Here is a 13947-nt window from a genome sequence, read left to right as displayed (position 1 = left end):
TGTCTCTCCCCCTCTCTCTCAATCACTCTCTCTCTCTCTCTCTCTCTCTCTCTCTCTCTCTCTCTCTCTCTCACTCACTCTCAATCACACTCTCTCTCTCTCTCTCTCTCTCTCTCTCTCTCTCTCTCTCTCTCACTCACTCTCTCTCTCTCTCTCTCTCTCTCTCTTTCACGTTTCTCACTCATTCATACGCTCCATTCACCACTGATGTAATGTTTCACTGGCACTCTCCTCTCCTCGTCACATGCTCCGAGCCGATTTGTGACAATAAGGAATTATATTTGTACGTGACTTGTGGGAGATTTTCATTCGTTGTGAACTGTATTATTACTTAGAGCAGTTGTACATGTGACATAAAATGCTACTGAGAGTTGCTGGCTAAGAGATGAGAGCAGCGAAAGAGGTGAACTGGGAAATGTTTGCCAATATCTGACCCGGGCCTCACACACACACACACACACACACATGTACACAGGAACACGCACACGCCAGCTAATGTGGGCTTGTGTTACATGGCTGTTTGAGTGGTGCTCTTATTGATACAGATGTATTGGTCATTAAGTCAGTTAGGTTTGACTTCTCAGCCCGACCGCAGCCAAAGAAAATAACATCAGCGCTCTCTCAGAGAAATGTTCCACTCTCTATGGGCAGAAAGAACTACATTGTGGTGTTTTCAGATTACAGTCTGATATGTGTGTCTGTCTGCGTGTGTGTGTGTGTGTGTGTGTGTGTGTGTGTGTGTGTGTGTGTGTGTGTGTGTGTGTGTGTGTGTCTCACTTTAAAACATGCTCCTTCATCTTCCATGTGGCTGGGAGAAAAGAGGAGTGTGAGCTTGTGTGCCTCACTGATATCAGAGTTAAATCTCTTTTATCTCTCCTCTCCTCTCCTCTCATCGTCCCTTCTTTTTCCAAAATTAAAGGAATAGTTCCACAGTTTTGGGAAAAATCACTTATTTGCTTTCGTGCCAAGAGTTAGATGAAAAGGACTGATACCATTTTTAACATCTGTCTGTTTAATATGAAGCTGGAACCAGGAGACGTTAGCTTAGCTTAGCATAAAGACTGGAAACGGGGGGGAACGACTAGCCTGGCTATGACAAGATGAAATAATCTGCCTACTAACACATTAACATAACATCTGGTTTGTTTAATCTGTACAAAAGTGTCAAAATGGCATGTTGTGGTTTTACAGGAGGTTATATGCTGCAGTCAAGAAATAATCCAGCTGTAGCTTCATATTTAAGAGAGAGTGGTATCAATCTACTCATCTAACTCTCGAAAAGAAAGCTAATCAAAATATGATATTAGATTCCATTTAATTATTTTAAAAGATGCTGTTTTACAAAATGGCTAAAACAAATCTCTCTCCTCTATCTCCCTTTTTCCTCTCTCTCTCTCTCTCTCTCTCTCTCTCTCTCTCGCTCTCTCTCTCTCAGTTGGAGGTGGAGTTAGCTCTGTGTGAGAGGGAGGGGGCAGAGCTACAGGAGTACGCCAACCAGGTCCTGCAGCAGATCGCCGACCGATGCCCCGACATTTTGGAACAGGTCGTCAACGCCCTGGAGGACAGCTGCTGACATTCACACACACACACACACACACACACACACACACACACACACACACACACACACACACACACACACACACACAAGCAAATACACCCTCTTTAATAAGCTTACACATATGATTCACAAGCACACAAAGTCATTAAAGAAAGCATGCAGACACACACAGGATCATCAGAAACATCCAGTCGGCTCACATAACGTCCTGTCGGACATGAAGATGAAGCTTTTCTCATTTCCACAACAGCAAAAGGAGAGTTTCCCCTTCGAGGATCGACAAAAAATAAATAAATAATCAAGTTGTTATTAAAAAAAATTGTTCACTGTGTCTTTAGTCGCCATAATTTTGAATGAACGGCACCAGCTGATGACACTGCTGTTCACTTTTCAGTTCAAAGTGCTACGTTGGCATGCAAGTTCTTTGGAAATAGTTGATGTTTTTGAGACTTTTAATACTTATTTTCCCAACTATTCCAAAACAGAAGAAGCCTTCACTGCACTCACTCACCATCTGTGACACTTCAGAGCGGCCATCTTGTGTCCTTCTAGGCAATCAGCAGTTGGACTTGTAACTTGATGTATTTTATTTTTTAACTGTATAAAAAGTGAGTTGCCAGGTTGTTTCTGATGCCAGTTTTACACGCTGTTGCCACATTATTGGATTGGTTCAGATCTGTGTGTTTATTTCAGCTGCCTTCGGTTCTTTACATCATTTTGCTGCTATCTTTTTCACTTTTAGTTTCTTTTTTTTTTTTTCCTCCCATTTCTTGTTTCTTTTATTATAGGCATCTGAGATATGAAACGTCCCAAACTTGCAGATTATTTCACCAGTAATCTCCAGATAGATGTGTAAATTGTAAAGAGAGAAGTATAATAAACAGAAACACATTTTTTTGGGGTCTCGGCTTGGGAACGCAACACTTTCATCTAACGTTTTTTCCATCGCTGTTGAAAATCTCGCAATACTCCCTTTATTAAAATATAACAAATGTTAGATGTTTTGTGTTTCTTTTTAACCTGAGAAAATATGTTGAGTTATGGCGTCCATGCTGAAATTACAAGTTCACTCACCAAATCCCTTTTTTGTGACAATCCCTTTAAAATTAACATGAGGACAAATCTGAACTTGCTCATTTCCCCTTATTGAAACATCTGCTTTTGTTTTCTTTTTTTGGGAGGGAGGGGATATAAAAATTATATATTTTTTTGCTTTTGGTAATATATATATATATATATAAAACACTAATCTTGTTTAATTGAAAATATTGTCATCCATTGTTTAGTATATTGCATAATGTGTCAAAATCTTTCTTTTGTGATGCAAGTAACCACAGATGTGTTAGACGAGCAGAAGACTGTTATTGGGAACGAATATCGCACCTACATGAGGCTCTGTGTCCACCGGGAGCATCTTGTTCTTGTTGTTGACAGTGGAAATGACTCTGATGCATGTTTCCCACAGCACTGACAGCCGTAGCATGATAGAAACGCTTAGAGCACAGAGCACTAGAGGTCCAAATTGTTCCAACTCAAAAGCAAAAACTACTCTTAACAAGTTTTTGTAGGCACAGTACGTGCTGAAACCATGAGTGGAGTTGCCCACATGCAACTGTTTAGCTCTGCTTCCTGAAAAAGAAATAACAAGTGGACACAGAGCCTGAAGACAGGGATTTACACGGCACACTCAAATCTGATTTTACACCCAGATCTGACCTTTTAAAGAGGGCAAAAGTTTTCCAGCTTCTAAAGCACTGACTTATAACAGCTCCGAAGCCCCACGGGTGTAAATAAGGAGTTTCATTTCACAACATCGGTCGTAATAGAGAAGAAATTACCACCTGCTGACGTTCAATGCAGGCTGTTTGAATGTTTCCAGTTTGAAATTGCTAAAGATTTGATTACTTCAGGGTTTGTGTGTCATTGTACGAATAGTGAGAATCTCATTTTGAAATGAAACTCTGTCAGATATGAGCGAGTTTAAATCCTGTATTTTTGTCGTCTGTTTTATAATGTTTTGGAAATGATGATGATGATGATGACAGGGACTCACTTTGACTTTGCTGTGGATTGAAAAATGGGAATGAAAGAATGGAATAAAATATTGATTTATCTTTACCTCGTTATTGAAGAAGTCTGTCTGTATTTGTCAGTTTAATACTTTTGCACATCTCAACATTTTGCACCAATCACAACATCTTTCTTTTCCCCACTCACACTGTCCCTTTGCACAATGGTGAATTTTGACAAAGATCCCTCTAGACATGTTTTAAGATATATTAAAAAATCCTCTGCTTTGAATAATCATTTTAACCTGATATGGTTTTCCCCCCCAAAAAAGCTCAAAATTACCTCATTAACCCTCCTGTTGTCCTCGAGTCAAGGAAGGAAGGGAGGAAGAAGGGAGGAAGAAGGAATGAAGGGAGGGAGGAAGGATGGAAGGGAGGAAGAAGGGAGGAAGAAGGAAGGAAGGAAAGGAGGGAGCAAGGAAGGAGGGAAGGAAGGCAAGGAGGGAGGAAGGAAGGGAGGGCGAAAGGAAAAGAGGAAGGAAAGAAGGAAGGGAGGAAGGTAGGGGGAGGAAAGAAAGAGGGAAGGAGGCGGGGAGGAAGGGATGAAGTAAAGGAAGGAAAGAAGGAGGGAGGAAAGAGGAAGGACAGAAAGAAGGAGGAGGAAGGAAGGACAGAAGGAAAGGAGAAAGGGGGATGGAGGGAGGAAGGAAGGGAGGAAGTAAAGGAAGGAAGGAAAGAAGGAGGGAGGGAGGAAGGAAAGAAGGAAGGGAGGAAAGAGAGGAAGGACAGAAAGAAGGACGGAGGGAGGAAGGAAGGACAGAAGGAACAGTCAAAACAGACGGGGTCAATTTGACCCGGGAGGACGACACGAAGGTTAAAATCATTAAAGTGACAACTCATCATATATTCAACTATTCTTCATTTCATAAAGTTTAACTGCAGGGATGCGAGGTGTCTCCTGCTTCACTGTAAAATCTTCAGAGGCTTTAAGTTTCCACATCACACTCGTGTAAGTTGCATACTGGACCGGGATTGGCTCCAAACTAGTCCATGCTCTTATGTACTGTACACCCCTTAAACCGAGAGAAACTTTCCACTTTCAGCAGATGAATGTGAAAACAGCCTTCTAGTGTCAAACTCTGTACATACATCATTCTGCACAGTGAAGCTCAAATATCCAACTGAAGTAACAATACCTAAAACATTTTTTTTCACTGGAAGGGGAATTTATTTATATATGTATATGTTATGTCTTTAAGATAACTGTCATTTATACTTCTTTGTTAAAGCCCCCCCTCCACCCCAAAACATGTTTTTCTTGTTCCTTCAGTTGGATGTTTGAGCTTCGCTGTGCAGAATGATGTATGTGCAGATGTTTGACACTAGAAAGGCTGTTTTCACATGAAGCTGCTGAAAGTGGAAAGTTTCTCTGCGCTCATTGAAAATCTGATTATAAAGTGCGGGCCTACGAGCAATGATTTGTGACATCACAGCTAGTTTGGAGTCAATCCTGGTCCAATATTTAACTCACACAAGCGTGATGTGGAAAAAAAGTGCACAAACACTGAGAATGGACTTTTTCAATAGTATCGGGTTTGTTTGTTTTATTTATTGAGGGAGAAGGATTAGATGCCATTTTGTGATTTGTGAAGTGGTAATTATACTTTTTTGTGGAAAAACAAATCAGACACACAGTATTATTCCAAGTAGAGTATTTCTATGTGGCTTAATACATATCTGGAGGAGACACGTAGATAAGTTACGCTGGCGTAGTGTCCTTATCAGGCGGGGAGTTCCAGTCCTCTGATATGAGGCCAACGCGGAAGTAACTTAAAACTGCATTCTATCAAAAGGCCACCAGGGGGCGACCGTTTTGGTGTCAAAAGGACTTCCGTCTCTATACAAGTCAATGGAGAATTCACCAACTTCTCACTTGATTTATAACCTCAGTAAACGTTTTCAAAATGTGTTTATGGTCTCAATCGCTAGTTTAAAGCCTTCTTCAATGCAGTATGATGTTCATTTGTGAAAATGTGGCTTCCCTGATTTTATATTTGACGATAAAGCAGGGTATGGTTGATTGGTTCACAGGTTCAGGAGGGCGCCTCATGCTCCTTCTGATGCCCATATAAGTAGATTCTGTGTTTTTCTTTTACCCAGCATGCACCTGAAATTTTCAAGATGGCGCTGCTCAGATCCGATACTATTCGCTTCCAAGCAGCAGTCCACAAACCAAATGTTACGTCCATATTTATATACAGTCTATGGTCCACAGAACTGGATTTGTCTGTGATGGGACTCAAATTAACCCCTTCCATCAATTATAAATCCAGTTTAAGGGCAAATGATACAGAAAAATCCGTCCATACATTTTCTGACCTTCCCTCTCCTTCTTTATCGCTATCTCCTCCTTTCACATGCAGACATAAACTGTCTCTTATCTTGTCACCAGTGGTTTATTTTCCTACCCTCCCACAATAATGACATTATTCCATACCCCAGGCTTCCCTATCTAGACCAGTATCCTTTGGAGAGGCCTCATCCTGTTCTAGTTCACCACACACTAGCCACACCATTACAGCCGCTTCAAATGGCCAACGACTCATCCTGAAGTCCAGTGTTTCCAACAGCCTGGACTCAAATCAGATTTATGCCTCGCATAGTTGAAACTTGACATGTTTAGTAACTTAAACTGGTTTTTGGTGCCAAATAGAAGGATGAAGGAAACATTTTAGGACAGAAAGAGGGTGAATGCAGCTGATTAATGACACAGAGTGTCGACTGTGTGGAAAGTGCCCTACATTCACACTTCCTTTTGGATCTTGCACATGGCAGCAGCTTGGCGTAATGAATTGTGAGGCTCATTCAACTAGAAAAACCCTGGTTTAAAGGCCCCGCCCAGTTCAGCTGACTTTGAACCTCAACCCTTACCTTTCACCTCCCCTGTGAAGGATTTCCCCTAGCAGAGTTCAAACAAGCATCAGGTTGTTAGGCCTGTACTGTTTTTCACTCAATAAAACCTATCAAACACCGCTGAGAGCCGACTACTTGACAGTCTGTAAATGCAGCATATGTGCGGGTGTTTACCGTCACATATGGCAACGCTTTGTGTCCGTCCGTGTGTCCGTACCTAGGTTTGCACAGAGGATCGGCTCTGCTTTCTCCATCTACTGTCCTAATAAAAGGCAGTGGAGGGAGACAGGCGGAATGGACAGAGCGAGAAAGAGGCGGAGGGAAAGAGAAACGCTTGTATGACTCCCTGATTTATGTGATGGAGAAAGAGAGAGAGAGGGTGGGAGAGACAGATAGGAAAGAGTGGAGACACAACCCACTGAGCACCAGACATCATTCATCTTCTTGTCTCTGCTGTAACTCTTCCGTAGCTCTGAATCTCTTTGACCTGTGTGTGACACAGTTTCAGAACAAGCAGTAAGTGCATGTTACGTGTTTTAAACATCAGAAATATTAATCCAAGAAGTTCATATGTAAAATATTCCCACAAAGTTTAATCTAAAATGGAGACATCCTTTAAGTTTCAGGTTTTATAGTAAGCTCCAGCCTTGATTTTGTCCTATCTGCATGACATTACTCACTTGGGGGCTTAAAATGTCTTTTTAAAAATGTAATTTCTGCATCATATATATCTTTTCAGCCGTTTGACTGAAGTTGAATCACAGCTGGATTCACTTGTGGGCTTAAAAATCAAGTCCTGAGTTGTGTCTCAATTCCTCACCACATATTGATATTGATCATGTTTTGAGTTCGTAGTGGGTTCATACCAGAAAAGTGACAAAATACACTAAAAAATGTTGATATGCATACATTTTTTTATTATTTTTTAAGTCTGCTGTTAAATGAGTCTCAACATGCATTGTGTAAAGGAGTTTTGGGAGCAACAGGGAAATAAATACTTCAGAAACAGAAACATTTTGCTTTCTCTAGAGCTGAAAAAAGTGAATGAATTAATCCATGGATGTACAGAAAACTAGTCTGTAATAATTTTGATAGTCAGTATAATCAAAATCATTTCACTCATCAAGCAAAAACACCACACATGACTTGGTTTCGGATGTTTTATAAAATTGTAAATTGAATATTATTGCGGTTTGGATTATTCGTTGGACAAAACAAGCAAATTAAGGACGGAAACTTGAGCTCTGGGGGAAATTGTGAATTGTGGCATTTTCTGGCATTTTACAGTCCAAATGGTAGCTTTTATTGACAGTGTTGTAGCAATAATCTTGTATAAAGCAGAAAACTCTTTTCTATACTAACTGCAAAAAACATGATAATCAGCATTAAGCATATGAGGTATTCAGTATACTGTGTATGGGTGGAGGTTTCCACACAGGAAACTGTACTTCGGAAACTATTCTTATCCATAAGTACTTGTGTTTTAGACTTTGTGCAATGATTTTGACATGATTTATACTGTTTTTGGGTTTCTCTTTCTCTCTCTCTCTCTCTCTCTCTCTCTCTCTCTCTCTCTCTCTCTCTCTCTCTCTCTCTCTCTCCCTCACACACAGAAACAGAGAGAGACACACACATACCACCTCTGTTTGCAGAGATCCAGTGTCAATAAGCTTGCACTGATACTGGTGATTTACAACAGAAGAAGCGTAGATGTCCTTGTGATAACGTGTGTTTGTGTGCACGTGTGTGAAGTGAAAAGTATCTACATACAGTGTAACCTGTTTCTCCATATATATACAGTATATTATGTTATATATATATATAGAGAGAGAGAGGAGGGCTGAGACACTTGAGGAACCAGGAGGAGAAATAAAAAATTGAGTGACTGCAGAGGAAGTGGGGAGGGCTTGCTTTGGCTTTGAGACGATGTGGTTTCAATCATCACACATCACATCACACATGACTGAAAAGAAAAAGAAGGGGAGAGTGATGGAGAGAAAGAGAAACAGAGAGAGGAGAGGGAAGGAGGGAGGGAGGGCTGAGACCAAAACAAACAGCAGCTCAAATTAAAACACACATTCAGGCTATATTACATACTCTCAAGCTAAATAATTCATGATCTCAGCGCGGTTTTGGTGGCATAAACTTGTTTCTTGTTGGTTTTTTGAGGATATTTTTACTTTTTGCATACAGTACTTTTGCTTTATTGTCTCTAATAAATGGTTTGTGAAGTAATCAAGTTGCTGTCCTGTAGTTGGTGGTGAATGAGGGGCAGGATGGGTGGGTGGAGAGAGCTGGCGAGATGGAAGCGACAGAAGGAGTCAGTGAGCAGTAGGAAAAACTTTTGAGAGGAAATAAAAACAATGTGAGAGGAGTGGAGCTCCTAAAATAAGCTGTTAGCCACTGACAGTCCAAACATCCAGCAACACTGATGACATTTTCCTCTTCTTCTCCCCCCTCTTCCTTCATCTCGCCACTTGTGTGACTTTCTAGAGAAAACTTCTCCCAAGCTGCCGTGTCCCCACAAAAGCGAGGGAGGATTAAAGTTCACAGTCGACCACGTTATGATGTTTTTTTTTTAACTGTAATGCAACCAAACCTACGCGAAAACCACAAATGAACTTTGATGACCTCAGATGTCAGGATGGCCGAGCGGTCTAAGGCGCCAGACTCAAGGGATGACTCCTTCCTGAGCAAAAGGGACTTCTGGTCTCCGAATGGAGGCGTGGGTTCAAATCCCACTCCTGACAGAGGTTTTAACTGCAGGAGTCATCCCAGTTAAATGATAAAACATCTGTAAAACAAGTACATGTAGTCTTCAGTCTGACCTGACTGAAAGTTACATCATACTGCACAGGTGGGTTCATTCACATAATGATGTTATAGCAATAATATAAGTAGGAGCAACATGAAGCAGCTAAATTAAGTTGATACATCTTTCAGCCCTTTTGCAAGATCATGTAAATCCTGCAAATGGAAAAAAATCTTAATACATGTAAATCAAGTAATTTGGGGTCGAATTTACAAATAATCATGAGTTGTGTCAGTTGTCAGGATGGCCGAGCGGTCTAAGGCGCCAGACTCAAGGATTAGCTCCTTCCTGAGCAAAAGGGACTTCTGGTCTCCGAATGGAGGCGTGGGTTCAAATCCCACTTCTGACAAACATTTTGTCCTTGTAATTTATTAAGCAGGTTTTTCCTTGAATAGAAAACATGAAGTAAAGGGATTAAAGGCTAGTTTCCCTATGTTTCAAGTCTTAAAACAACAGTCAGGTACCCAATTTTATTTATTTATTTTTTTGCTGTAATCAACCGTCCTGTTCATACTTACCTTTAATAGATCCCTTCATAATGCACCTACAATGTAAGTGATTGGGTACAAAAATCCACAGTCCCCCCTTTCTGTGCAAAAAAATGTATTAAAAAGTTGATTTGAAGCTAATATGAAGCTTCAGCTGTCCAAATTTTAGTCAATGTTTGTCTTTTTAGTACCAAATTCACTCATTTTGTTGCTATAATTTCACTGAATCTGGACAAGGAAACACTGTCAGACACTAAGATGGAAATATGATAAAGATATCCACTTTATTTGACTAACTCAGATCTCTTCAGCCTCTTTACAGATGTTGTCCTTTGTCACTTATATTGTAAATTCATTTTTAGGGGATCATTTTATTGTGGAATGATTACCTGACTATTGTTTTTATCCTACTTAACCAACAACTATAACTGCACAGGTGAGCTGTATTAAGCTGATTGTCCACCAACACACTGTGTCAGCAATAAAATAAATCTGACATGTTTTCGATGTTAGAATAAATTAATTATAAAACCACGACTAAGTGAGCTCTGTGAATTCCTCGCTGACTCTCTTCATGTTCAGTTGTCAGGATGGCCGAGCGGTCTAAGGCGCCAGACTCAAGGTTTCACTCCTTCCTGTGAAAAGGGACTTCTGGTCTCCGAATGGAGGCGTGGGTTCAAATCCCACTTCTGACAAACATTTTGCACCCATGATTCACCCCTGTTGTCTGGTAATGATAGAGGGACACACTTCTCTCTTCTCCTGTTTCTGCGTTTAAACCACACACTTTCTCACTCCTCTTATCCATTTCTCTCTCTCTCTCTCGCTCTCTCTCTCACACACACACACTCTCTCTCTCCTGCAGCGGGGTGCAGGCGGGCAGTTTCCACACTGGAGCGGAGCGGAGCAGTCAGACGGTTCACACACAAACAGTGAGTGAACTTCAGGGCTCTTTTGTTTCACACAGGCTCAAAACTTCTCGCTCGTGTTTCTCGACGCGTAAAACTTTTTGGAGATCACCCTCCCTCCTCCTCCTCCTCCTCCTCCTTCTCCTCCTTCTCCTCCTCTTCTTCTACCCCCTTCTCTTTCTACCCCCTCTGCGTGCGTAATTAGTTGGAGAGCTTTTGGAAACTTGTGATGGCCGTGAAGAAATCTCACTTTATTTCTGACACCTGTTGCTGAGGACACAGCGCGCGCACACACGTACACAAACTAAGCGCGTGTGCCACTGCTTTTTCAGCTCATGCTTTGCAGTCTTTACATGACTAGACGGGACTTTTTTGGTGGCTGACAGGTCCACGGATCGCCGGAGTCTTCCTTATATACTTCTATGTAGTCTCATAAATCAACTTTTTTTTTGTGTGACTCGCAAAGACTTTCGTGTGGTGTCCGTGCGTTGAGGTGATCGAGCAACAGAAGGAAGGGCGTTTATTGTGTCAAAATAGGCGTCAAACTTTTGGAAAATTTGCTAAACGCTGCGGGGCAGTCTACTGTGGCTAAAAAACACCGATCTGTCTGCAAGTTGGCAGCCGCACACAGTCACACTTTTTCGGGGCTTGAGCGCTTCGGATGGTGGGAGGAGAAACTTTTTTCTTGGACAGCTGAGCAACAGCTGGAATCAAGCACAGCAGAGCAGGTAAGAAATACAAAGATTTTTATAATGTTTTGAAAAATAAAGAGCGGATACCACCAAGTAGAAAAATGCTACAGGAATATCATAAAAACTATTGTAAATGGAGGATTTAAGAGCTGTGAGTACAACCGAACTGATTTTTCTGTTATATATACACATTTATTCGAGTCCTATGTGGTTGTTACATGTTATTTGAAACTTTCTCGCAGTTTTTTTTTTACTCTTAACATCTGTGTCCTAATTAGTTTAAGAAGTGGAACTTTACAGGAGGAATTGATTTAAATACAGTTGTGAACTTGAACACTGATTGTTGAGTTAAAACTTTGGGCTTCAGAACAGGTTATAAACATCTGAAGTCAATGAGAGAAACTTGAGTTTAAACTTCTCCGCCGGCTTTGGACTGGGCTCCATTTGAACTTGGAGACGTTTTGTCCCCACAATGTTTCCGTTGTCACAGTCTACTTGCAGAATGGGCTTATTTCATGACAGTGGTGAAATGCAGTGTGTGTGTGTGTCCGTGTGTGTGTGTGTGTGTGTCTATGTGTGTGTGTGAAGGCTGCCCTCTCGCTTTGCGGTGGAGACCAGGACTATTTTTGGTCGAAATGTTGCACAAATGTTTCTCTCAGCAGAGAGAAGCTGCTCTGCTGCCTTCATCTTGGCCAGAGGCTGTTATTGCATCTAACTGCACACTGAAACAAGTCTGTAGGAATCAGGATCTCTTTATTTTAAATACACACAGATGTCCTGGTGACTCTGGTGTTGGATCTCATTCTTGGGAACCTACATTTATATGAAGAAAACGTAATATAACAGGTATGTATTGTAATATATGTGGATGTACTGTGCACAATAGGTGGCAGCTACAGGTCAGAGGTCACTAATGCAAACAAAATATTAATAGCATGGAGCCAAAATGCATAAAAGTCCTAAACTTTCAGGGGTTTCTGCATTTTTTTTAAAAACACGTGAGCCTAACGAGATCCAATGAAAAGACGTTTGTGCTCGTATTATAACTTCAATATGTCACATTTTAAAATCTTATTTAGAAAACACAAAAACTCAACTTTAATGTTATGCACATATGGGATTACTTGTTTTTTTCCATGACTGTAAAGGGTTTTAAATAAAGAATGATTCGAGATATTTTAAAGTAGCAAAAACTAAATAGTTTGAGAACAGGTAATTTCATAAAGAAGGAGTTTGCGTTGGTGTGGGTGTGTTTTACTGCATTGAGTAATGGGATGACCTAGAACACTAACGTAGGCTTTATGGTGACCTTTGACCCCAGTTCATCTCACTAGATTTACACACCCATTGAACTACTTAAGCATTAGGAAGTGTGTCAGATCCAAACTTTTTTTTTTTTTTAAAGTTTAAAAACAGGGGTCATTGAGTTTAAAAAAAAAACCAAAAAAAAAACCCCAAAGGCTTAATTTATTCACGCACTGTCATAAACATTGATTGATCTTTCTCAGAGGAGGCAAAGGCATGCAGACTATGACCAAAAAAAACACAAGTAAGCCTAATTTTAGTAGAAACATTTTTTATTCACCATGATTCTTTATTAGAGTCACATTTATTTAACTTGAAACAAAGATATCTTATAGTTGTTTTTCCACCCATTTTCTTGTTTGTGAAAGGACGACGTAAGGGGGGAGAAAAAAAAAAGTGCATGTCTCAGTCTGTCATCGCGTCTGAAAGCAGAATATCAGATTCATTTTCAACATGCGATGGCTGCAGAGAGCCGAGGTCGTCTCTGGCGGTGACGTCTCCGGTTCACTTTGCACTTTTATGGTTGTAAGTCTGAAACCCACATGAGCTGTGGACCGGACTGACAGCCGGGCTGATAAACCCTGCAACAGGAGAGGAAGTGTGTGTGTGTGTGTGTGTGCATGCATGTGTGTGTGTGTGCGTGCATGCATGTGTATGTGTGTGTGTGTGAGATAGATAGTAATGTTAGATGTGTAGATAGAGGTGGTGAAAAGTGTTGCTGTCAACAAGTTAGCCATTAGAGAGAGATAATCTTTCTTCCTCCTCCCCTCCCTGTCTACCCAGTCAACTTCTGTTCTTTCTCTTCCCTCCCTCCCTCTCGCTGCTTCATTCATGACGTTATTTTTCTGTATGTGGCCAGTTATCATTTATCTTTCTTTTTCAAACTTTTAGTCACTTTGCTGTTCTCTCGCCTCAATTTTTTCTGTCACTCTGATTTCACGTTGGATTAGACGTTATGGTGTGTGTGTGTGTGTGTGTGTGTTAGGATTTTAATTTTCTTATTTTAGTTTTAAAAATTGACAAATCTTTCCTTTCCCCCCCCCCCCCCAAACACTTTTCAGGTGTATTTCCCTTCATTCATTCCTCTTCCAATTTGTCTCAACTGTCTCTGTAGTATCAAGGAGCAGAAATGGCCTAAAATCTAAAAAAAACAATAACAGATTGTTGTTGATTCAACATCAAACAGTCCCCAAGAGGTAAATGAGGTGTTTAGGTGCATTAAAAAAAAAACGGTATTCTTGGAATTTTCTCATGTCTTT

The 13947-nt window shown here is 40.7% G+C and overlaps 1 protein-coding gene and 3 non-coding genes across 5 annotated transcripts in view; all 4 read left to right on the top strand.

Annotated features, from left to right (window-relative positions):
* Positions 1–3687, top strand: part of LOC134004736 (ELKS/Rab6-interacting/CAST family member 1-like) — a 150521-nt gene extending 146834 nt beyond the window's left edge. For both annotated transcript variants that reach the window (XM_062444113.1, XM_062444112.1), the window contains one exon: positions 1436–3687. In XM_062444113.1, the coding sequence (XP_062300097.1) occupies positions 1436–1573 (138 nt within the window). In that variant the 3' untranslated portion in view covers positions 1574–3687. The remainder of the gene's footprint in view (positions 1–1435) is intronic.
* Positions 3688–9121: 5434 nt separating this feature from the next.
* Positions 9122–9233, top strand: trnal-caa (transfer RNA leucine (anticodon CAA)). The gene is made up of 2 exons: positions 9122–9159; positions 9188–9233. It is a non-coding gene; the product is annotated as a tRNA-Leu (tRNA).
* A 299-nt stretch (positions 9234–9532) lies between these two features.
* trnal-caa (transfer RNA leucine (anticodon CAA)) lies at positions 9533–9644 on the top strand. The gene is made up of 2 exons: positions 9533–9570; positions 9599–9644. It is a non-coding gene; the product is annotated as a tRNA-Leu (tRNA).
* Positions 9645–10367: 723 nt separating this feature from the next.
* trnal-caa (transfer RNA leucine (anticodon CAA)) lies at positions 10368–10478 on the top strand. The gene is made up of 2 exons: positions 10368–10405; positions 10433–10478. It is a non-coding gene; the product is annotated as a tRNA-Leu (tRNA).
* The last annotated feature ends 3469 nt before the right edge of the window (positions 10479–13947 follow it).

This window comes from Scomber scombrus, chromosome 22, assembly GCF_963691925.1.
Source record: "Scomber scombrus chromosome 22, fScoSco1.1, whole genome shotgun sequence".
Classification (NCBI taxonomy): domain Eukaryota; kingdom Metazoa; phylum Chordata; class Actinopteri; order Scombriformes; family Scombridae; genus Scomber; species Scomber scombrus.
Note: the sequence above shows the minus strand (reverse complement) of the source record. Positions and strands in the feature narration are given on the sequence as shown.